At 45.8% G+C, this 25,383-nt stretch overlaps 2 protein-coding genes across 5 annotated transcripts in view; both read right to left on the bottom strand.

Moving 5' to 3' along the window:
• The window catches only part of PIK3CD (phosphatidylinositol-4,5-bisphosphate 3-kinase catalytic subunit delta), a 45,079-nt gene extending 42,502 nt beyond the window's left edge, over positions 1 to 2,577 (bottom strand). Inside the window, exons 1-2 of one of the 2 annotated variants that reach the window (XM_027443176.3) lie at positions 2,223 to 2,577; positions 589 to 790 (exon numbers count right to left, since the gene is read on the bottom strand). The gene's annotated coding sequence lies outside the window, so the exon portion shown is untranslated. The remainder of the gene's footprint in view (positions 1 to 588; positions 791 to 2,222) is intronic. The other variant, XM_072026739.1, reaches the window with a different exon arrangement.
• An 8,952-nt stretch (positions 2,578 to 11,529) lies between these two features.
• The window catches only part of TMEM201 (transmembrane protein 201), a 28,301-nt gene continuing 14,447 nt past the window's right edge, over positions 11,530 to 25,383 (bottom strand). For all 3 annotated transcript variants that reach the window (XM_005015434.5, XM_072026741.1, XM_072026740.1), the window contains exons 7-11: positions 19,523 to 19,740; positions 17,988 to 18,059; positions 16,854 to 17,144; positions 16,222 to 16,353; positions 11,530 to 15,776 (exon numbers count right to left, since the gene is read on the bottom strand). In XM_005015434.5, coding sequence (XP_005015491.3) covers positions 15,679 to 15,776; positions 16,222 to 16,353; positions 16,854 to 17,144; positions 17,988 to 18,059; positions 19,523 to 19,740 — 811 coding nt within the window. In that variant the 3' untranslated portion in view covers positions 11,530 to 15,678. The remainder of the gene's footprint in view (positions 15,777 to 16,221; positions 16,354 to 16,853; positions 17,145 to 17,987; positions 18,060 to 19,522; positions 19,741 to 25,383) is intronic.

Raw genomic sequence — 25,383 nt, 5'->3', positions numbered from 1 at the left:
CTCCTTCAGTGTCAGCAAAGCAGAGTTTCTCCTTGTAGGAGCGCCCGTGCCTCTGGTTGTGGCTCTCTACTTGCCAGATGTGAGGCCCAGCAGGTCAGCAAACCTCAGCACGATGCCCCGAGGAACCCCTGGTGGTGACATTTCCTGGCAGCTGCTGCTGTGAGTGCCCACCACCCACCTATTTGTCTGGCAGGTTCCTTTGGGACACCCTGGGGAGCCAAGATGCTCGCTCAACCCCCTAAAGTAAGGCTTGCAAAGAAAAGGGGCCTCGAGAGACGTTTCCTCCCCAGCCCCAAAAGCCCCCAACAAAAATACACCTAGCTACTGCACACGTGATCCCTTTTGTGGCAAAAGCAAAAGAAATTCACAAGCCCTTCGACACTAAAAATACATCCTTCCTCCTCCTCAGACTTCTCCTTTTGCAGAAACATTTCTCTTTCTGTGCCATTTCCCAGCCTGCTGCCCTCGTCTCGCGCCAGCTCCCAGCCCAGAGCCAGACAAACGCCCTTCCACAACACACAGCTCCCGATGAAGCCATATGGGCTTTTAATAAAGCACCATTACAGCCCCAGCACAGCACCCACTTACAGGCCATGCAGTGCTAGCAGGTCATGCCCCAACTGCTCCTCCACGTGCATTATTCATTCACCATCTCTCTCTTCCTCTGGTCTGTTATTGATCACTGCCGCTTCTTCCCGTGCACGCTGCCAGTGATTTCTCTTTGTCAGGAGGCGTGGGGAATGGAGGCTGCTTTCTGCTCCCGAAACACCAATCTTCTCCCTGCATCTACCTAAAGAGCCGAGTGAAAAACTTCAGATCAGCAAATGGAAAAATATATATATAAAAATAAATAAAAAAGGCAAACAACCCCTCGAAATCCACTCCTGATCTTGTTTTCCCACTGCTGAATCAAAGCCAGAGAGACTTGCAATACACATTGCAAGAGGAGAGATGCACCAATACCTGCATCTGGCTGCATTTCCCAGAGTGGCTGAGTTCTTGCCCCCCCATGCTCCTGTCTTCACCCAACCTTTGTCTTCCGTCCTCTCTCATAACAGACAGGAGTATGTTCAGTGGATGAGGGAGTACTCAGAGCTGGGAACTGCTCAGTCCAGAGCATTTCTCCCTGCTCCTCTTGCCTGAACCTCTTTCGTGAGGTCCTGCTAGCCAAAGGAGGGAAGGCAGCTACAAATCTACTTGGTTCACAGCTGACAACAAATAATGGCATCTGAAATCCTGCTATGCTGCAAGGAAGTAAAGTTGAGAACACCTGAAAAGCTTGCACATAAAAGAGAGCTCACAGGGGAAAGTCTTCCCCTTCAGGCACCTTAGAGAGAGCAAATGGCCACACATGGGACAAACAAACCTTGACTAATATTTTCATCACCTTCTTGATGGTCAGCATCTCCAGGTTGTCAACAGATGGTTGTACCTGCTGCCTTGGTCTGCTTTGGAGCCCTTGTAGCTACAAGCTCACATAGGCAAGCGTGTCCTGGCAGTTCAGCCCACACATGAATTAGCAAAGAGTGAGCAGAGCTCCCTGAACAATGCTTAAACCATCTGGTTTCAGGAGAAAATGGTCTTCCTGCATGCTGACAGCATCAGGAGAGACACTGAGTAGGAATTGTCTAGAGGTACTCCCTATTTACTCCCTTGGGATCTGTCTTGTATCAGATAATTAAAGCTGTTCACACCGATTCTCTTATGTCACAGAAAAAAATAATAGAGGAAGAGGACATGAAGAAAAAAAAAAAAAGCAAAAAAAAATAAGCACAGCAGAACTGATTCTGAACACGATGTTTTTCTCTGCTGTGAATGAGGAGTCAGCAGCCCTGATTGCATGTGTGCAAATTCCCCCAAAGTTTCCCTGAAACTTTCCATTACAGAGAGGCAGCAGAGCTCTAGTAAAGATGGCCATCGATTTTATGCTGATACTTGTTTATTTACTTCAGTGAAGATACATCTGTTAGATCTTATCACCAGTGACTGAGTCACCCTCTGCTACATACGTGCAGTCGATTCTCCCTAAGGAAGGGAGCACATCAGCAGTTCTCCACGTTAGAAGTGCTCAGAAGTCATCTGGCTGCAACGGATCCTCACCCTACAGTGCTTTTCCACCCTTTCTAGCTGTTGCCCTACAATGTTCTCATGGGAGAAGTGGGAATCGCCTGCTGATGGGCTGTTTCCTTTAAAGTACAAGACAGCTGCAGCTTTTACGTTACCTGCAAGCGTTGCACAGGCTTACAAAAAATCTGCTCAGGTTCTGTAGGAACAGATCTCTGCAGGAGGTTGTATAGAGCCAGGTGAGAGAGCGGACAGATGCAGCTCTTCAGGAGGAGGAGAGAGCTTCTGCTAAATCCTAGGCAGAGGTGCCTGGAAGATGTGGTGAGACACAAATGCAGGAAGATAGCGGCTCCAGGAATTTATCTGAAAGACATGAATGGGCATCACCACGAAAGCTCCAGTGACAAAGTCACATTCAGCACAGTCTGCACTCAGCCTCTAGACTCCCTGCTAAATCTGATTAACTGCAGCCTTGTATCGCAGTAGACACCTCGGCCCACAAAGCACAGACCACAGCATTACAGTGCAAGAATCATTCATACGGCTGCTGGCGCCTCTGGAGGGAACTGTAAAAGAAGAGAAGAAAATTAAATCTTAATGGAAGCCTGTTCCTATCATTTGGGAACCAGCACAACCAGCAGGCTGGCCAGCTCCTTTACAGTCCAGATCAGATGCAGAAAAGCAGGCAACCCTTCTCTTGCTTAGCATTTGCACAAGCTGCTTCTGCTGCTTATGCCTCTCCTTGGTCGGAGCAGGTACCAGCAGTAACAGCAGCTGAGAACAAGCCATGGAAATGGCATTTATCTGCAAGAGTCTGATGGGAGCCAAGAGTGGGCAATTTAAAGGTGATGTCCCTTTCAACCTTGCCCTGCTCTAATCTGCATGCAAAGCTCATACATTAATTTTTCACCTCTCTCCCTGATTAAAGGGGCATCTTATCCAATTCCCCTTCCTTTTCTAGCTCCAACTGAGTCCTATCTGTCCACGCTTTGGCAGCTGTTTTTCTCCTCCTCCCCACCCATTTGCCTGCTGTTGTCTTGCTAATTATTTTTACAAGGCTCAGTAATTGATGCAATTTTCCTCATTTTTCATCTCCTTCCTCCAGCACTGTCTGGCAAAGGAGGAACTCCACAAGCAGCTGTGCTCAGTTGGCTGCCCATCCACCTCCTGCGGAGGGGAACCATCGCCAGAACAAGCCTTTGAGACTCAATCCTCTATTTACCTTCCTCTGGACTCTGCAGCCATCATCCACAGGAGCTGCTTTTAAAGTCACTTGTGAGCAAACCGAGGGGCTGATGTCACAAGTAAAAGCAGTGGCCCAGAAAAACCCGTAGGTATGTGCTGTGTGCCTTGAGCCAGTTATCTGCAGCCATCTAGCCCCGTACTTCACCATTTTTTAGCTTCTAAAGAATTTATCTTTTGACTCACTGCCAGACAAAGCAGCAACACTGATTTCACAAGAAAAATAGCCTCTCGTTCTACACCAATCACACTGACTTAAGTGCAGGACTGCTTGTGCCTTTCTCTAGGGCACGTGGCATTGAGTGAGAACGCAGATCTGATACCAAATGAACATGGTATTACTGGTACCATGCGGTACAGCAGCTTCCTCAGCCCTACAGGTTATTCATCTACTGAAGATGAATTATGGATTTCACCAGAGTAGGGACTTTAAATGTTAAATCTGTGGGAAACCAAAAAAAAAAAATGTTTTCAAACAATGTTGGTAAGGAGCTCTGTTCAGGAAAGGACTCTGCTAAGGGCTGACTCAAGCAGGACACCTCATGGTGCAGTTCCTTCATCCAAGAGATGTCCTAGAAATACCTTTTTTTTCCACATTTTGCCTTCTCTGATGGTCCAACATACCATTTCCCCTTCTGGTAGGAGAGTAACAGTAGATAGAGGAATTACACCGACAGCAGAGTTCCTAATGCAACTTGTTGGTATTCTGTGAATACCAATCTGAAAACCACAAGTCAGGACTCACAATTTTCAGGTTTTTGTGAACTGTTAGGAATTGCTGCCTGGCTCGCAGTTTGGGAATCCCTTCTCTGAGCAGTTTGCCATTGTCAAGCTTTTGTACATGTTGCTAACTGCCTGAGGTCACGGAAAGGTAAGGCAACCAGAAAATGTTCAAACAAGACACTTGTTCATTTTGCACACTGGGCTGCATTTTTTTTCTACCATAAGCACCCAAATGCTGCAGGATTCAGCACTGGTGGTTCATCTTTCAGTATTATTCTGACACTGACTACTTCTGACTATCCCAGGATGCCAAAGTATAGGGAAATTCTAGTTCCGTCCACCCAAGAGCAACTCAGGAAGACAACTGCCAAAGAGGAAAGTGCCCGGACGGTTCTGCTGCAGTCGCACCGAGCTGAGCCGTGAATTTCTGCAGAGCACGTGCGTACCACAGCATCACCTCCCTCAGAGCGCTGCTTCTCTGGTACACAGCAGCAGGATCTCACCCAGAGAAACACGTAAGCACATGGTGTCTATTCCAGAGCCAGCTCCAGATCTCCTGCAAGCATCACCGGAGGCTTCTTCCAGCCTTCTAACCTCCACCCCGTCCTCCCTTGCAGCTTGTTGTTTCAAAGAGCAGTGGTGTGAAAAAACAGGAAGCCATGCAGAGAGAGAGAATACAGATTGAGGCATGAAACTGCAGCAGCAACAGCTCCCCCCCTACACACACACACACACCCCACCCCCTCTTCCCTTCCCACCCCCTTACCACAGGCCACGCTTTGGGTGAGAAACGCCGTGCTTGCTCTTGACGGGAAACCGGTCACGGAGCCGCATGGCCGGAGAGCCACTGCGGGAGGGGAAATCCAGCAGCGTGGAGGGAAGTGCTTCTCTGTTCGGCAGGTCTCGAGGGAAGGAGGTGGGAGTGTAGCCGGTGTCAAGAGAGCCAGACAAAGCCATAGGTTGTGGGGTATCGGGGGCTCCTCGTACATCTGCAGCGCTGTGGGCACAAGTCCTAGCACCTGCTGTCCGCTCCTATGTGGCAGGACGGAGCGTGAAGCGCTCCCACTTCTGCACTTTCCTCTTTGGGAGGTTTTGCTGTGGGGAGGCTGGAGCAGAAAACAGATTGCAGGGGGTGCAGGACACCCAGAGCATCGGGGCTGTGGGAGCTGTACCTTACCTCCCTCCAGACAGGGCATGATCCCACACATTTCCCTCCCAGAGCTCCCTTGTTGCCCTCATTCCCCTGGGAGCAGGGATTTTTGCCACAATTATGGAATCCAAAGAGGGATTTTTGAAGGAATGGAGGTCTGAGACTCAACTCCTGCCCATCTGTCCCTTTTAGAGCTTCTGCAGTCGGCCACTCACAGCTCTGGGCTGCTTTTGAAAACCATCAATCTCTTCGTAGTTTGGCTGGGGCTTTCTTGGTCCCCGGCTGGCTTTGGGAGGTAATGCAAACTCGTTCTTGCTCTGAAAGTCTCAGGGCCACAGAGTAAAAGGAACAGGTCAAAACTGACACAACCCCGCAGGCAGCTCTGCATGCATTTTAAGCTGTAAACTTCAAGGAAAAATACGTAATCCTCTTATTCCCAAGGTTTCAGTCTGGCAGCTTCACATATCTCCTGTGGACCACTCTACAATCTATTGACTTCAGCGATGACCTGCTGTACCCAAACAGCTCCCAGCGTCATTTTTATGCCCATAAAGCCTGATTGTTTAAGGAACAGCCTGCCCAAGTCACAGCTCCCTATTGAAGAGGTCACCTTGCCCGTGGCTCTCAGCACTCACAGCTCTCCCAACCCACCCTCCGTTGGCAGCTTCTGACAGAAGGTTCCTATTCTGCAGGAGCCTCCTGCTCACACCCTTATCTTTTCAGTCTTTTACACAAGGCTAAAAGATTAGAAGGGTGGGGATGAGGAAGCAACAGTTAGGGGCAAAAACATTGTAGCAAGAGACAGAAAGGCCAAGCAAACCCCTGATAAATGAGGGGACACTGCGACTTCCATTTCATACGGGGTATTTCCAATGGTATCTACACACAACCACTTCTATTTTTACGTCAACCAATTATTGGGATAAAACAAAAGGAAAAGAATCAATGTCACAAGAATCCTGATGATGCAACAAAGAAAAGAAAAAAAACACATGGTCAAAAGCCAGCTTTGGCCAGTGTTTCTGGAATTAGTTTGGATTTTGACAATTAAAAGACTTACATCTGTACTAATTCAGCACTGTCCATGAGTGAATTCTCCTTCTTTTCCACTGTTAATGACACACAAAGCCACTGCTTCAGTTGCTAAACCCAATGAGGGAAATAAGCCAAGACAGATGTGAGACAACACAATGGAAAAGAATTTAGCAGCCTGATGTCTACTGGTGGGAAAGGGGAGCATACTATTTTCTTAGCCATTTTCAAAGACTCTGTATTGCTTGCAAAGGGATATGCTGTGCTGGGGTTTATTTATAAAACCTATAAGAATGTTGACCAAAGAAGAAAGTTGAAGAAAAATAAGCAGAGGTCAAATTTTCTAAATGCAGTCACAAACCCAAGAAAAAGAGGATCACCAGTAAGAGCGTCTGCTGCTGGAGGGATGCAAAACACAGGAGAGGCCCCAGTACTTCTGAGCTACTAGAAAAGCCATGCAAACCCTGAACAATCTCCCTGGTCAAATGCAGCCAGCACTGCAGTTTTCTATTCCAGCCACAGCATGAGTGTGTGAGTGTCTGAGCAAGACTGAGGGGGATTCCCAGCACCTCTCTTTGCTGGCTGCAAGTCTTCCCAGGCTCTAAAGCTTCTTGGTTTGAATTTGTAAATAACCGATGAGAAGTGCTCCTATAAAAAGTGATTCAGAGAAAGGACTTCATCTAAAAGCTCCAAAACATTCCTTGGAAGAGACCACCTCTGCTGACAATTGAAGGAACCTCTGGAGGAACCAAGACATCCCTGAATGAGAGCCGACTCTGTGCCAGTGGGACTGTGGCTGCTTCATCTGTGCTCACCTGTGTCCTGCTGCTGGGAGGGTGCAAGCAGGAGAAAGCACTACAGTTGCAAAGGGCAGTTAACTCTCATTGCCGTCTTCCTTTGACATTGCTCCTACACGTCCCCATTGCTTCATTGTCTAGAAGGGATGGAGATGCAATCCTTCACCAAAGACCAATTTCAGCCTTGCTAAAACGATCCCCCCAGATTTGCTGTGCTGGTGCAAACGCACCATCTAGTGGCGCACATGAATGGAAATGCCGTGGAACCAATAAAGTGCTGGCAAATACAACACTTACCGACTAAAACAGGGAACAAAGGACCAACACGACACATGCACCCACTGGGAAGAGAACACAAAGCTCTTTACTCTTCTGTACGTCCTCAGAAGCTTGAGATACCTGTGTATTTGTAAGTGAGATGAAAATCAGGAGCTGAACCAATGTAAAATTCCTGCAACTGCCACATATAACTTGATAACATTCTGAGTGTTTCTTGATGCACAGAACTCCTGTGGTCTTTTATTCAAGATGCTAATCTTAAAATAGGGTTTAACTGGAAACTTCAGGCCGCTTTCTTATGCTCTGCCTGATATATTGTATTTTGTTTCACAGCTTCTCCTGCCTGCAGTGACACTCAGCATTTCATGCTTCACATACAGCTTTTTACCCATTGCTCAAAGGCACTGGCACTCTGTGAATTTAGTTGTGAAGAAGCCTTAAGAAATCAAAGACTGAAGTGTGCTCACAGCAGCCCCTGTGGAACCAGAGCCTCAGCAAGACAATGATACTTACAGTATCTCCACCCTCATGAAACAGAAAGGATAATTTAATCAACATTATTTCTCTGTAGAAGTCTCAGGTGAAACTAGAACATACAGGTAGCAACACATACACATAACGTGTATGATTCATATGTCCACTGGGGAAGTAAAACTTCTCTAAACGTATATATTTAAAATGAGAACCCTAGAAGTCTTTGTTTTGCATACATACAGACTTACCACCAGCTTCAAGATGCAGCAACTCTTACATAGTTGCGTTGCACTTCGGGCACTATATTTAGTTTATAGCCAAATAGAGCCTGCAAGTGGTTAAGTGTGGAAGGTTATTAGGAGCTACAAGAAAAATGAGACTAAAAGAAAACAAAAAATTATCTGGAAAATAATAAAACTGCAATATCTTTAATATGTTGGATTTCTGTAACAACAACCTCAATGCTGTTGCCCCAGATGACTTTAACAGTATTTCCAGCATTTTATTGGCATTGTATCGTTAGAATTTAAAGACAATGTTCAGAAACTCTTCTTAAGTACAGGGAAATATAAAATACAAACTACAAAACTGGGTTCAAGTTGCATTCTTTTTTAAGGATGAGCAAAAACCTGCCAAATTACTTCAAGTACTTTCTGAAGCCATGAGCTCTTACAAAGTAGTGCTTATTGAACAAGTCATAAAATACAACATATAACCAAGTGCTGCTCTGCAGCACTCATAACAGTATTTGAACTCTTCGTTAACAAACTTAAATACACAAATCTTATTAGAAGCACGCTTTGTCCCTGACGGTTATTTTGAGGGGAAAATACAGGAAGCACTCCTCTGAAATTAAGAGGAAAATACCCTTATAATTAGTGCATTATTTATAAGAAATGTGTCAAGAATAAATGTAAACATCTGTAACAAGAAACGGTATAAAATAACTCTTGACTGTATGTAAAACCTCATATAGCTCTGCTTTAAATACAAAATCATAAGATTCCCAGTATTAAAGTTTCACAAAAATGAAAAATACACATCATTCCCAGTATTAAAGCCATTTTTTTTTCCACAAAGAATAAAAATACATTTTACGTATACATATATAAGAAATAAAAGCTCAAAAATGAGTTTAAGGACACTTGAAAAAATGCTTTTTCTGCACATAACCAAATATAACAGTCCTACAAGGACTGGTGCTTCACGGCTCTTCGTGTATTTCCAGATTGAAGATACCACAACACAGATTAGTTTGGGCAAGCTCCGCAGCACCCCTTCAGGCTTGCAGGTTCGAACAACAAAATCATAAATTTTTTAAAAAATAATAAGCCAAACTGATAATCACAACAAAACCATAAATAAATAATAGAAAATAATAATAATCCAGACTGAAATCGCTTCAGGTAACGCAATTCCCTTCTCCCGACAGAGCACTGACACGAGGCACCCACACACACCTCAACAACCCCCCTCAGCACGAAGCCCCTTCCAGCCTCATTCTCCCCTCACGCAGCCGAGGCCCTTTTTTTTATTCAAATCCCTTTTATCTCCAGCTTTCGGGGCTCGGAGGGGCGCTCAGGGCGGTCACAAAGCAGCAAGGTCCCAGCTCCGGCGGCGGCTGAGGCGGCGGCGGCCCCGGGCACCAAGCGGGGGCCCAGGCGGGCACAGGCGGCGGCGGCGGCGGCCCCGAGCCCCACAGCGGGGCCCAGGCGGGCAAAGCCGGGCAGGGGCAGGCGGGGAGCGGCGGCGGAGCCCTGGGGGAGGCGGCGCTGCTCTGAGGCGGCTGGGGCCGGCGGCGGCGGCGGCGGTAGTCGCCCCCCGGGAACATGTCGTGGAAAGAAGCCGGGTCCAGGGCCCATTCGCCGCCCCGGCGAGGAGCTGAGAGGCCGTGGCGGGGAGGCAGGCGAAGGAAGCAGGGGTTGAGGCTGAGGTTGTGGCGGACGCTGTTCTGCCAGCCCTTGGGGCAGCAGCGGTAGTAAGGGAAGCGGCTGGAGATGTAGGCGTAGATGCCCCTCAGGGGTAGGCGCTGCTCAGGGCTGGCCCGGATGGCCATGGCGATGAGGGCCACGTAGGAATAAGGGGGTTTCTGCAGCTCCTCCGCCGGCCCCGGGCTGCCCGGGGATGGACGCGGCTCCCCCGGCTGCGCTTCGCCCATGGTGCCCGCTGTGGTGGCGGCCCCGCGGTGCCCCCTCTAAAAAAGCCGGTGTTTCTCCTTTCCCCGCCCCAAAAACGGCTGGTTTGGGGTCGTAGGAGGGTCAGGACGGCGGTTGGGTTCGCTCGCAAACCCAAACATTGGGGAGTGGGGGAAAGGGGGGCAGGGAGAGGGCAGCCCAGCTGCCATGACCCCGGGCACCTGGGGAGGGGAAGGAGCTGCAGGAAAATGGAGGGAATCACTGAATCCTAGGATCACTAAAGTTTGGAAAGACCTTCTAGTCCATCAGGTGCAACCATCCCCTACCAATATAGCCCACTAAGCCATGTCCCTAAGCACCACTTCCAACCTTGAACACCCCCAGGTTCGGTGACTCCACCACCTCCCTGGGCAACCTGTCCCAATGCCTGACTGCTCTTTCTGACAGAAATGTCTCCTCATTTCCAGCCTGAACCTCCCCTGGCATAACTTGAGGCCATTCCCTCTGGTCCTATTGCTAGTTATCTGTGAGAAGAGGCCGACCCCCAGCTCCCCACAGCTTCCTTTCAGGCAGTTGCAGAGCAATGAGGTCTTCCCTGAGTCTCCTCCAGACCAAACACCCCCGGTTCCCTCTGCTGCTCCTCACAATACATTGCCAGGTCTTTAAAACAAATTAGCAGCACATTTTAACGAAATACAACACAAATCATTGAAGTGAAAATGGAGGAAAACTCCAACCTTCAAGCCTATGCTTAGAAAGTCTGTCTAAAAGCTTTTCACTCATCTCTTCTGCACCATCAATTTACATTGCAAAGTGAAAACAAATTTAAAATTAGAAAACAAACCAAAAAGCAAAACCTTGGAAAGACTCTCAGCCCCCATCTCACAGAGGAATAAATAAATAAATAATGACAAATGAACACAAATCATAAAGTGTGCATTTAACTGGACTGTCCCGATGCTCTGTGCATGTGTACATCTTGGGATGAGTTCTGGGGTTTCCCTGAACATCCCTTACACGTGCCCAGTCCTTATCCATATAAATAATCCCCTTGGGTTTCTTACTGACATACGCATGTTTGGAGGATAGATCAGGAACAAAGCACCTGCATTCTGTATCTCCCTTACTCCACACCCTGCCCTCCAAAATACTGAGAATCCACGTGATACTGTGCCGGTGTTACCACGTCAGCTCTACCAGAGTTATCATCCAGGATCAGGGCTCTGAGGAAACAGGAACGTGCACAATGGTCCCTTATCCTGCAGAAGTTCAAGACAGCAATGTCTTACAGGGCTGCTGCCACATCTGAGGAGAAGTTAATGGCAGGAGATGACTTTCCTTTTAGAGGAAGGAAAGCCTTCATAGAATATCATGAGTAGGACACACAAGAATCATTGAGTCGAACTTTAAGGCTTCAAAGTGTAACAGTGTACTTCTCCTTCCACTCCAAATCACAGCCATGAGTTTCTCTTTGCTTTGGGGGAAACACACACACGTGTTCTTCCTCTTAGTTCTCACTAGTTTTACAAGAGTGAAGAAATCAGAGTTAATTTGACCAGACACACACCCAAGCCCAAATACCATCTCCCTTTCCCCCCAACACATAGAGTTCCCCAAGAAAAAAAAAACATAGTATGGTGAAAACTTTTCCATTTTATTTTTTAAAGAAAAATATTCCTCTTTAAACACAAAGCATGAACTAAAAACCTCCAAGGAACAGTTTCTCCCCCGGAGCACAATTTAACTAAACTGTACAGTGTTAGAGCTCCCCGAACAAGTACACACACATGACATACAGTATTTCTGTCACAGGAAATAAAGTTTAGGACTCAAAATTGTCCTCCACACCCTCTCTCCATACCCATTCCATTCATAACAGTGATGATCACTTCTGGTTGTGGCATATATATATATATATATATATGAACATTAAAATATAAATGTATTGGCCAAATTGGCCCTTTCTAGCCTTCTAACAAACGTCTATGATAGAGGTTAAGACAATAGTTATTTCCAGGAATGGTACTTGGAAGAAAAAAAATATAGCAGCATCCACAGGCCACACAAGCCCTTAATTTCAGCTGCCCTGTTTTAAGGAACCCAGTCAGTTCAGCAGTGTTTTGTAGAAATTCCCATTGCTCAAGAAGGAGTGGGAATAAAACATTCACAGGCCAAATTTGTTGCTTGAGCAGACAGGCAAAATTCCAGTGAATCTGGCCTATGGACCCCAGCAATAATTTTTTTCCCACGTTGCCACAGTGACCAATTTCATGTCTAAGCTTTTACGTAAAATAATGACAACTTTCTGAAATCAGCAACTTGTTCTATCTTTCCCATCAAATAGATATGTGTATAATATTCATGGCATCTGCCATACTACCCAGACTACAGAACTGGAACCAGACTCTAAAATCCAAATTCTTTCTAATTCAGAACAGTAAAATCACCAAAAGTCTCTGCATGGTCTCATAACGTGCCTAACAAGTCCATAGCCCCAAAAAAAACTACCTGGGCATTTTCAGAGGAAGGCAGGGAATGGAAAAGGTCTGGAAATGGAGCTCATTTATGTCCCACACGATGATTAACCGTGGCTTTTATTAAGTAACACTCAAATCTTTATCAGACAGACCATTTCATAAAAATCTTTTCCATTCCATACACTCCAACAATTTTTACAGTAGGAAAAATATTAGAAAAATAAATTTCACCCCCAAACAACACTGTATGAAGATCAGCATCACCAGTCAAGAAGATCTTTACAGGGGGACCAGCTAATCTTTAATTTCCTCCAAACCAGCTTCATACAGAAAACAGCAGCGAGATAGACATGGTATCTAGGAGCTAGATTAAGGCCAACAATATAAAGACAAACGCGGGCTCAGATCTTTTGAAATGAAGAAACCCTCCAAATGTTTTTATACATATGCACGCACGCACACACATACACACACATAACTCTTGGGTACTACTCAAGCAAAGGCTTCACATCTGTGAAAGCACCACTGGAGTGTATTCTAGCACCAGGATGAAAAGTTGGTTGTCTTCCCTCTTCAGCAATAAAATCCAAAGTCTTTATATTGCTTTGGACAAGGTCACCAAATGCTCATCCAAGAACAGTTTCAGCGAGCGGATTCAAACAGCTTAAAGAATTCCTGCTGCGGATTATGGGCAAGAAGAGGTGTGTTGAGAGGCTGCAGCTCCTTGGTTGCTGGAGAGGAGGGGAATTTCTATATTGCAATCTGGTAGAGACAGAGACCAAATTGGGCCCCGGGTGTGTGCGACAGTAAGTGAACTCGGTGCAGACGGGGTGAAAGTGGAAAACTTGCATACATGAAATCACAGTGCACATCTGTTGGCATAATAAAGACAAGCAAAACCACTATATTCTCTGGCAGGCTTGTCTCTGCATAGGCGGCCCCTGGCTATGCTGGAAGTCAGGACAAGGATCCGTAGATGGGATGTCACACACAGGACACCAGGACAACGTCAAACTCATACAGCACAGGTCTAAGGGAAAGCTTGTAAGTAGGTCTGCTAGCATCTTGCCTACACACATGCTCCAGTGAGTCTGCACAAGTCTAGAAAGGGGACAAAAGTCTTGTAACAGCAATGTTGTGGGGCAGGTTCAGCTACGAGTAACAATGCATGCAAGATACAAAAGAATTAACCATCAACCTGAGCACATCCAGCTCTTTCTGCTGTGGGTCTCTATCCTGGATCTAGGCCTTGCACAGGAGGTGCTGGCTGTGCAGCCCTTTGCCAACATTTTGAGCAACTTGAGAGAAAGATGCAGAGCCAGGAACAACATCTCCATGCTCTCTCAGTTAGCACGTGTGGCCAGAGGTCTGTCCTGTGCATGCACAGTAAGCAGGCAACAACCAGCCTCGCTACCAAGGGAGGATGGGGTGCCGTGGCTGGAAGTGAGCTGCTAAAACGGTGCTGGAAGAAATGGAAGAGACAGAGAGATTTAATTTTTCAGAGATTGAATCACCAGCAGTAAGTCCCACTTACTCTTATACTGCGTGCTGACTGCTGATTGCTCATGTGATCTGTTAAGTGAGGCTGTGGTAAGAACTCCATAAAAACATGCAAGAAAAGAAATGAAGTGAAAGGAAGGGTGATCATCACTCTTGTGAATTGTGAGGTGTGAACTTCAGGATAGAGAGTCATCAGCACAGATATGCTGTATCTCTGTGCACATGCAAGAGTGCAACAAAGGGAACAGCAGCAGGACTGAGAGGAAGAGACACAGGAAGCGTAACACTGTAATTCAAGGTACAAACACTGGACAACAGGATGAGGGGAAAGGAAAGAGAAAAGATGTTTGAGGTAAAGGAGCTCGAAGGAAGAGACGATATAAAAACTCTTTTAACAGTCAGTCCTGCTTCAGGAAATACGTAGCTAATGTCAGTTCTCTTTTCACCAGTGTCCTTGGCATGTTGGTAATTCTCCTCTCTGCATTCGGAACTTAAGAATAAAGACAAAGATCGTTATTTTTGTTTCCTAAGATACGCTAAATCACTTAGAGCATTCAGCATGATACTCCAAATGGCCCCTGAATACTAAGCCATGCTGATGACTCACCTGAAAGTGGAAGCACTCAAATTATAAGCTGCTTTTTGAAAACCTAGGGCTGTTTTCTTTGGGTTAGAAAAGCTAACAGCGTGAAACCATTCAGAAGCAGGTCTGGCATCTCTCACTGAGAGCACATTGGCATCTAAGAAATACCTTCAACGGTTACTTGGCAAAGCCCAACATCAGACTTAGGAGCTACGTTTATGTAGAAATGTATACAATCAGACAGCTCCTCATACACCTCCTAACAGAATAGATTTGTGCGATTTACAGCAAGAACTATGGATGTGCCACTCCATGCTTCAGTGAAAACACCAGCAGTTGGAGTTGTGAGCTGAAGCCCTTTGACTATGGTGCAAATCATGTGGGGATCCTTTTACAACAGGATTAATGCCTCCTGGGCAAAGCAAAACATAGCTTTCCTTTTTCTACTGCAAACCACAAAAGATGTCTGTTTTAGGTTTGTGCATCCCTAGAGCAACAGTGCTGGCTGGAAGTATGCACAGAGAGCAGCTTCTGTCAACCAGTAAGACCAGAAAAGCAACTGGTGAGAGTGGCCTCAGGGCAGAGCCCAGGTGGAAGCACGTGGTCAGATAAGAATATGACAGGGCAGTCAGGTCACACGTGATCAGGCAAGATTAAGGCAACTAAAGAAAAGTTCATCAACTGTTGAGAGGAGAGTGCCAAAGGGAAGAGAAAAGGAACCACTGAGCAAAGAGGCTGGGAATGGTGTAGCCAAAGCCCAGCACCAACTACTAAGCCTCTTCTCCAGCTCATTGTTCTAATGCTCATTTTACCAGCACCATCAGCATGAGGTTAATATGTCAGGAAGAAGAGCTGGGGGAAGTTCCTAAAAGTATAGCTTGCACCTTTTCAGGCTCACGTCTCAGGTCAGTTCCTTCGAAAGAAAGCGCATGGGCCATTTGACCAGCATCTGGCTTTGAACTAGGGCCTTCTGGGAGTCCTGCTTCCCACCTCCAGGGACAGTCTTGTGATATGTTCTACCCGGAAGTGACGGCAGCAGCTACTTAGGTTCCTTGTCATGACAGCTGAGCATACAGTGGTTATATAAAAAAAAAAAAAAGAAAAAAAGTAACAGCATGCACCAGTGGCACAGCCATTAGACATGAAGCCGTGGTTGAATTCTTCTTGTCAGAGTCTTCTCAGAAGCAGGTGGGGCCAGCAAGAAAGGAAGTGTTGGCACAAATCAGCGCAGACTCCGGTAGACATAGGCTGATGTGAAGATAGCATTGAGAGTCAGACTCACAGCTAGCAGACCTCGGAGAGCGGAGTTACCAAAATGACCTTGGTGGAAGAGGAGAACACAAAGAGAGAAAGGGACAGTAGGAAGAGATGTTAAAGAACTGATGAGATAAATAACAGTGAACATATGTTGCGCTTTCTCTTTGCTTTCACTGTAAGCAGAAATTGCTGAAGCAGTTTCCCTGTCAGGAAAGATTCCACTACACTCCTTAGCTCTATTTTCATCTTTTCCCCCTTTGCAACATCCGCGTCCCCACCCCTTTTCTTCTGTCTCAGTTTAGCACTCTAGCTGTCAGTACTCTTCAAACAGACCAAAAATCAGGAATAGCCTTATTGAGGACTTCAAATAGCAGAGAGAAGACCCATTTTGCTACTAGCAATTTGCTTGATCTTAAGATCAGATCACTACCACAGCACAGGAAAGATCTCAAATGTCCTCACAGAAATGTTTGCACGCATATGCAGCACCCACAGGACTTGCACTTACCTCTCCAGCCTGCCAAATCTTCCCCTTTGGTAGTTGTGTCTACCACACAGGTAGATGAGTGTGATGAATGATCCTCCTTTTTGATGGAATTATCGCTGCAAATACTCCCTCCTTCCACAGCAGATCTCATATCTGCAAAAAGAAAGAAATACAAAAATTCAAGAGGCACCTGTGGAAGTCAAAAGCAGCAGAATTTACCAATCAAAAGGTAGACATCGGTAATGAATGACTGCCTGGTAAAATCATGAAAGGATTGAGGATGAGAGCTAGAAATAAAGGCCAAGTTTCACTGCTGTGCAGCAGAAGTTGCCTGTTTGCTTGTCTCAAGCATTATCCATATCAGCATCACCACAGCAGTAGTTAGAGGAGCTATCCAAGCAGGGGGAAGGGCAGTGACAGTAGTATCGCCTTGGCACCACTCAGTGAGAAAAGGACATCGGCTTTGGCTGAACAGAGCTTCTCCACGCCAGTGAATTCATAAGGCAGCTTTGGTAGCCTAACAGTTGTTACCATCTGGGTCTTTCCTAAAGGATTCTCATCTGCTATACGGCCTAGATGATGCATGGATTTGCTTGCAAGTCAACTTCTTCCTACAAATGCATTTCCAAGAGTGCAGCAGGCTGCCAGCATACCATGCATTCCCCGCTCGCTGAGGTTCTTCTTCGGAAAAGAGGACAGCTCCGTGGCAAAGATGTTGCTGTCTGAGTGGCTGTGCTCGTCAGAGCTCGTTGGGGTGAGCAGGGCCTCATTCTGAGATGGGAAAAGCAGCAGCTTCTGTCCTTTCAGGTTCAGGCGGGCAGGGCTGATGAGCGGCCGGCGATATCGCAAGGAACCTGAGCTGGAAGTCACAGAGCCAGCCACTGATGGTGCTGGAGAGGGGATGCGGGAGGGAGCACAGCTGCCTGACAGCATGGAGAAGTGGTCTGAAATAGAAACATACACAAAGAGAAAAGAGATTGTAACCCCAATATACAAGAGGCACAGTTTTCTTTATCAGTTTTACAAGAAGAGGGAACAGAAATTGCAAAACTCCATCAAATCTTGCACTAAAATTCTTTATTTGTTCCCATTCCCACACTGCAAAACATGGAGAAATTCCACACACACTTACTTTGGTGCACTCAAGGATGACTTATACTAGAGATGTTTTTTTCAGGAGCTGTGGGAGCTCTCTCTCCTTAGCGTGTCCTTTCAGGAGAACCTCCATTACACGTACTGTTTGCACATGAATGAACAATTCTGGCATGTACTCTAAAGGCTGCTGTGAAGCTGTATCAGGAAGCAAGGATGTTTCCATGATGGCATTAGCCCAGACTGCATTTCCAGCAGCAAACACTTAGGCAGCACAAACAGCCAACCGATCCAGTTGGGGTCAGGAGTGCAACAGACAGGTCACTAGAGGACATGGGATTAAAAGGACAGAGCAGACAGGGTAGCTAAATTAGGAGTTCCTTGGGCTGGGGAAAGCAAAACAGAAGAGCTGCCTTAGGAAAAATTTCAAGTCTTCCTTCAAAGCAATCTCAATTCAGATATAGAGTAGGGAAGGGATCCTTGCTTTGTCTCATTGATTTCAGTGTGAGCTCTCCCGAAGAGAATAATATCCCACACTTTATTTTGAGGCAATCCCACCTTTAGTTGGAACCATCTCTGCAATATTTTCACTGAGATCTCAGCAGAGAGAAAAGAATTAAACTTGGGTCATGTGTCTCAACCCCCCCCCCATGCAAATCCTGCAGAGATGCTTGCTCTGGAAGCCCTGGTGTTACCTGATGTAGGAGATTCCTTGGACTGAGATGACTGTGAGGCCGGTCGACTTCCGCTGAACAAATAGCCAGAATCTAGAAAAGCAAAAATGAAAGAGCTTGAACCCAGAGGGCTCAGCTACCAGAGGTCTATCCTTCTAAAAGATAACTGTGTCATCTTCTTATGTCTCAGAAGGGGAGGGATTGTAAATGTAGGCAGGAAAAACATCCTTATATTCCTAGGTAGGCTAAATGCCAGAGTCAGAATAATGCCCTTTTCCCAGCTGCAGTGGAACAGATCTGTCCATCTAAATCTATTTAGAATAAACTAAATAGAATAGAATAAAAAATATTCTCTCTCCAGCCTGTCTTGTCTTCGGACCTTCACAAAGGAAATCACAGCCTCACATGGGTGGATTAGCATGCAGGGGGAATCCCAGCCATCTGGTGCATTTGCACCTATCCTTCCGTGGCAGTTAGGTAATTGGAAAGGTGAAGGCTGTGCCAAAAGCTGCCGTGCCACAGAAAGGTTTGCATGGCTGGTCTTTCACCTGTTCTTAGTGGCAAAACTCAGTGGCTGCTTGCAGCTTGAGCCAGAGAAACGTGGAATGAACTAAAAAATCCCAGTAAGACTGCTCTCTTTGCTGCAGCGTTAGCCTAGATACTGCCACAATTCAGCCTCTGACCTGCTGGTAATCAGTCAGTGACACAGGAAGGCTTAGCTTTCCTTAGACAGAGAACAATATTTGAATGCTGTTCCCCATCTGTTAATCTCGAGCACAGCAAAACTGAGGGCTGCAAGGGAGTCGTTCATGAGGCCTATAAATCTTCCCTAGATCACAGGGCCTCTAAAGCAACCTCTGTAGCTGTTCTAGCATGTATCGTTTAGGGATCAGCCTACCTTCAGCTCTGCTCCTTTCAGGTGTTGTAAGAAAACCAGACTACATAAAGCAGCCAGAAGGAAGGGAGAGATCTCTCTCAAAATGTTTAGAGAGGCCTCTGGATTTCTGTAAGCCCACTGGTCACTGTAGATTTCAGTAAACCCCCAGACAGTAAGCACTCAGTGAGACTTCTTGCTTCACCTGGATGGCAACGCCAAGCTAATTTCTTAATGCTAAAAACCAAATAACCAACACTGGACACTCCTCTGCACCATGGAAGATGCACACACTGCTCATTTTAGACAATGTAGACACAGTCCTTAACTAACTGCTGCAAAAGGTATTAGTTTAGAAGTGATTAAGAACAACTGAGATTTACAGTTAGCAGTAACACAGCATCAGGCTTAGTGGCTCCCTCAGGAGCTGGCTTAACCTAGTTTTTAGGAGGTAACCTGTATTAGCGACAGCCCATGACATAAAGGAGTAGGTGTGCCCCGTCAGCACTGCCTCCCACAGGCTGTTAGCAGACTGCTGGCTCTCACTCCAGCCCCAAGAACATGTCAGTGGTCTCTAAACAGGACTACCACTGGTGGATACACCACAGCCCACCTTCTTCTGAAGCACTGCACCACTCTGCTGTCATTGCCACCTGGCTGGGACGTTTCACACACACCTTACCTGCTCTGGCCAAGGAGGGGATGGTACCCAGGGAGAGTGCCCTGTTGAGACGTCCAGGAAGAGAGGAAGAAGAAGTCCTGCGTGGGGATCTGAAGAGCTGCTGGTTTGTCAGCTGGAGAATACTGGGAGGTGTTGGGACAAAGAGAGACGTAGCGGAGGAAGGGAAGCCAGTCCCAGTGCCGTTGGAAAACAGAGTAATCGAATCCCCGGAGAGGTACCTGCAAATGACAGGCATGACAAGCATTTAGCAACGAGTATGTTCCAGGAACTCCCTCTCTCAGTTCTAACCAGGGGAACCAGGATGCAACAACCTCAATAGAATGGAAAAGAATTTGTTTCTTTTGGACCAGAACTATGGTGTTGATTGTAGCTCTTGAATACAAACATTTGCTTTGTTACCAGGTTTGTACTAATTTTTCAGTGCAAGAATGCAAGATATAAAATGCTCAGGGTTATGGGAAGGTTTTTCCCCTTTGAAACTGGGCAAGAAAGAAGTGCTCAACCTTACTTAAATTACTGTGCACCAACCTGTCCTGCAACATGGGGTGGGAAAAAATGGTGGGACAGTTTAGAATCTCAGGTGCAAGCAGTTACAGCTTATTGGTTTTCTCCCTGAGAAAATTATCCTGATGTAAAGCATCAGGGTGCTTTACCAATTCCAAACAGAGAGGGCCAACAACAGAGAACTTCTGATGTTTGTCATGTGCACATGCAAAGAACATGCTGACAATGCCACGACTCTGGGTAGCAAGTAGTTATCTGCTTATTTTTTTGTCTTTACAAACCAGAATCAGCATCTCTGATGTCAGTATAGAGAGAAGTGTTTTTATGAATACCTAGATGAAGACTTAAGCACAAATGTTCTGCTTTAAAACTAACATTCAAGCCCCTTTGATGCATTTGCCTTTATTATGTTTCTGTGAGACTCACTGCCCTCATTTTACAGATGGGAAAGAGAAGTAAAAAGGAGTGAAGTGACTTGTCCAGGGTCACATTAAAACTCTGTGATAGAACTGAGACACAAACTTGGGTTTCCTGATCCTAAATTGAGGCCTAAACCGTTATCATTTTTTTCTCTCTGGATATGGTAATTAGCCACAAGAGCAGTCATTCAGAGGGTATTGTGCTCCCATAGCATACGCTCCAGGCATCATCTTGCTTCTAGTGTGGAAAAAATTTCAATTATAGCCCCTAGGAAAATTTTAAATTGGCAGTAATAATTGCAAGTGTTTAGGTAGGTCTCCAAGTTGTTTCCAAGGGGTTCTTTGCAAGTGAAAGCAGGGAGCCATAGAAGTGTTTCCAATTTGAGAACCCAACAGGAGAGAGAACAGACAACATGCACTTAAGAATATCTTCACCAGTTAGCTTGATTTTTAAGTAACACGGATTCAAACTGACTTCTATTCTACTGATAATGTAACTACAGGAAAGGACTTTGCATTTTACATGGCTGTTGCAGCTAGCACTGTCACGTTACGTGGTTTATAGGCAAATAAACTACACAATTAATTTGTGATACTCACATTTCCCTGTCTACCTTTGCAGTGGTTTACAATTTAAGAATCAACCTAAACTGAATGATCTGGCACAAAACTACTCCTATTTCTATTTTCTTTGCATTCCTCCTTGAAATCATGTGCTGATCTTAACCTGTGTGTGCAGGTTAGTTATCCCAGTACATCAGAGGAATCTGCTTTGGAGTCTCACCTGTGTTCTCCTACCCTCAAAATGAGTGTTTCGAGAAGGCCACAGTGTTGAAAGTATGGGAACTTGGTATTATTTTTTAACAACTGAATGAAATGCATGAAAATGTCTAGAATTTGAACAAGATATTTTAAGGATCTCCTGTAAGATTCTTTAGTTAAAAGCAGATATTAAATACTCTTGTCAAATCAGTAGTGACAAAGTACTGAACAAAGTATGAAGTGGACACATACATTTTCAAACAGAGATACCAGACTTTGCATCATGTCATCAGGCTGCAACATTTAGAGGTTTAACATCATTTCTGATGGAAACACTGAGACAGATGAGAGCAGAAACACAGCTTTTCATCTGTCAGAGGAAAGCCAAGAGTAAGAGAGAGAGTGGAGGAATATGTGCATCTCAGTCTTGTGCTGTGGGGTGATTTACGCATGTGCCACTCGCTTGGAGATGACAAATACGATGCAGCAAAATTATGCAGTGCTAGCACACGCAGAAGAAGCAGTCTAGGTTTAAGATCATGATTTAAAATATCTTATAAAACTACTTATCTGCTAGTATGAGGCAGACATCAACAATCCCGACCAGCTTAATCAGGCTGAACAACATCTGAGCCAACCAGCCTCTTGGTGCTTGCAAGCAGGACATGCCTTTAACAGCAGCAAGGAACTCGTCAATCTTGCAGCAGAAAGTGCCCAACCTCTTCAGGTTCCAGAGGACCTGGGAAGGGTGTCATGCTTCGCAAACGTGCAGAGTCCTTTAGTGCATATACACATGAATATTTGCCCCACCACACATACAGACATCAACAGCAGATGTACACGTCCATCTCAGCTCCGTAAGAGGGAATGAATTGGAAAGGAAATGAGAAGTGCAGCTCAGGACCATGATATGAATCATCTCAGAGACAGCAATACCTACCACTCAGTGTCTGTAAAGACCCAAATCAGAGCACCACCCAGGAACAACATTGCTCTTGTTTCCTAGCTTTGAACTTTTTCTATGCTTGGGCAAAAGGATCCAGCTTTACACAGCTCCTTGCTGCAGAGGAAGACAGTGTATCTGCCTTACTGGCTTTTGGCAGTTTTTAGGAGGGTGGAAAACATTACAATTATGTTATCACTAATAACTGCAATCTCTTTCCTAGGATTTTAACTTTTTGGAATTGGAGGTCCATGGGCTCTGCTGAACATTCTTCTGAACCTCAACATGTTAGTGCAGTCTGAACCTCCAGGCAGCTGATGAAACGTTTGTCTTGCACCATCCAGAAAACCATTTTTTCTGGTTAGCAAAGAAGAGCTGGAGAATTTTGAGGATAGCACGTTAATGCCTGAGGACTAAAGGCTGACCAAAGAACAGCTTAAATGTTGATCTGCTCTGAATAAATCCCTACAACGTGCAAAATTATTCTCCTTTTCTACGAGTGGCTAAAAAGCAGGGGTGCTGTCATGGGAATGCATTTCATGGCTGAGAGTGGTCAGCTGAACTAAAACTTTCAGAAGCAGATGGAAAAAGGTGACAAGATCAAGAGGGTCATAAGGCAGGAAGCAGCCAGAACACATCCCTGGAACGGAGCAGTGCAGCTACATCTCTGCTCTCAGCTTAGTGCATTGCTCCAAGATGTTTGTGCACGTGATAAAAGCGGCTCTGGCAACAGTGGAAAAAGTACCCAAAAAGGAAGAGGGGGAAAAAAAAAAAGGCTCTGGAGTCAGGTGTTTGTGGAAATAGGGCCCGGAAGCCGTTTATTTCAGAACTTGTCATTCAGAACATCAAAAATCCCATATCTTAATTAGTGTATACAACGATCACAGCGTTACTAGACAGTTGGGCACAACTCTGCTACACAGATCCTTTAAAAATAAATAAATAGAAGATTAAAGAAGAGTAGTACATGGTATGGGACAGTACACTGTCCTGAAGAAACACCTCCTGCCCGTAGAGCCTCCTCTCCCAATACCTCCCTCTTATCCAATGCCAGCACCTTTTTAATTGAGATTTTAACCACAGAGATGCTGCGTCACCCCTGGGATAGAGAGAGTCATGGGAGAGCATGGGTCAGGTCAGACTACAGGGCTGTAGGTGGGCCCCCTCCTGCTATCAGCTAACTTAGGGCATGGAGTAAGAAGGTAAGGTGCAGAGTCAGGCAGCTGACTGTACGTACCCAGGTTTGTCTGCCTGGAAGCAGCCAGAACCTCTGGTCAGTTGCAGGATAAAATGTTGCCTCATAATTTACCTATGAATTGTCCACGTGTAACTGCACCGTCTTCTGCCCAGACTGCAGAAGCAGCTCGCTACTGCCTTACTTATTGCTGGCTGCAAAATAAACAAGGTTCTGCCAGCTGACATGAAGCCACTCGTATGGTCTGCTGCAGCACATCAGACCACCAGTCAAGTTCCACAGCGTGTGCCTCTGGTCAAGGTGACAGAATAGGTGACAGGAGTAAAGAGCCATATAGCAAATAAAACACGGGACAATAATGCTGAAAAAGAGCACAGGTCTCAAACACGTTAAGATTTTGATATATGACTTACAGAACTAGGAACTTTAGCTCCCCAGGCTAAGGATTGTTTTCTCCTACACGTCACCCTGCTTTGGGTGCAAGAGGAGGGATGAATTATAGCAGAAAAGGCTCCAGCTGCCAGGTCCTGCACTGATACCTTCTGGAATACAGATGGATGTTTGGCATCAATTTTGGCTTCCCCCTGGCTGGTGGCACAGAGGTGTGTGCGCACACCTTCCGCCTCTACAAAATCCAGACTCACATGCTGAAAAGGTTCAGAGGAGCTCTCCCCTGCCTGTCTATTTGACAGCTTTGGTCCCAAATGAGGCTTTACAGGGGATGACTCACTGTACACTTCAGGACTGAGTACTGCCCCTTTCTCGGGAGAGCATCTGCTACGGCTCAGAGAAGCCTCAGGTGGTGGTGCACCTGGAACAAACAGGCAGGTTACATGCAAGAGCACACAAGTTCAACGGCAGCTCTTTACAAGCTGAAAGCCATGTACTGGAGCTCCCCACTTTCATGAGCAGAGTCAGTATGGAGCAATGAAACCGGCTATTAATTAGATTAATTTATATAAAAGTATAAATAATTTGTCCACAATACAACCGTACACAGTTTCTACAGTATCTAAGCATGATTATTAGCTTCACATAATTTCAGCTTACTTGAAAAATATTAATAAAGCTAAAATAAAACACCACTACACCCTTTTTATATTCCCCTCTTGTCCTCATCTTTTAAACACACCCAAGCTCAGTTCACTAGGGCATGCAAAACACAGATGTAGGAAAGAAGGATTTAATAGAAAGGAAAGAATGGGATATAAATATCATGTATTTAAAATTGTAAAGGGCCACAAAGGGGTCAGTCTGCATGCAGAAGTGTCAGTGAAGGCTTCAGGAACACCAGAAGCAGCAGCAGCAGAGATACTCACTCAGTTGCTAGCCCTGGCTTCTCCTCTAAACCCCCATAGGGTCTGCAGAGTCACTGGAAATCTAAGAGTGCAGCCCAAATACCCTCATATCCTCAGCCACACTCTCTGGTGGCAAATGCAGGCCAAAAGCACTAGCCTGCCACACGTACAGGTACTGTTGTCCCAAGCTGCAGCTGCAACAGTTCCACTGAAGCAGAGCAACGTGGTATTGTCAGAAAGTTTGTCCAGGGAAAGGCACTTAATGAACCCACCTCACCCCCTTCACGCAGGGCACAAGGTGGGGTTGAGCTGGCAGAGCAGCCACAGCCACCATGACGACAAAGCTCAGAGTCAGCCACGTTGGGCTGGAGCAGATTTCATTTCAAATGACACACAAACCCACTCGGAGTTCCTCACCACCCCAGCTCCGCTCTTTGTAGTCCCATCGTCTGGTCCAGACACCAGCACAAGGTCGGCGTCAAAAAGCAGCACCTAAAACGGGAGGTTTTGGGGCTGAAAACCTCTAATACTGCTGAGTTCAGGTGTTTGCATGCTCTGCATGGCTGGAAGCATCCTTAGGCAACAGAGCTGCACCTGGTGACCGCAGTTGATCACCCGTTTCTTGCTTGAAATAAGAGTAGAGCTAAATGAAACCAAGAAGCTCAAAGCACCAACCAAGTGGTTCAGGACGATGTTGTCAGTGGTTTTTGTAAGTTACCAGCCCTTTGTCAGCTATTATC

Source organism: Anas platyrhynchos, chromosome 22 (assembly GCF_047663525.1).
Source record: "Anas platyrhynchos isolate ZD024472 breed Pekin duck chromosome 22, IASCAAS_PekinDuck_T2T, whole genome shotgun sequence".
Taxonomy (NCBI): Eukaryota; Metazoa; Chordata; class Aves; order Anseriformes; family Anatidae; genus Anas; species Anas platyrhynchos.
This window is presented reverse-complemented; position numbering and strand designations above follow the sequence as displayed.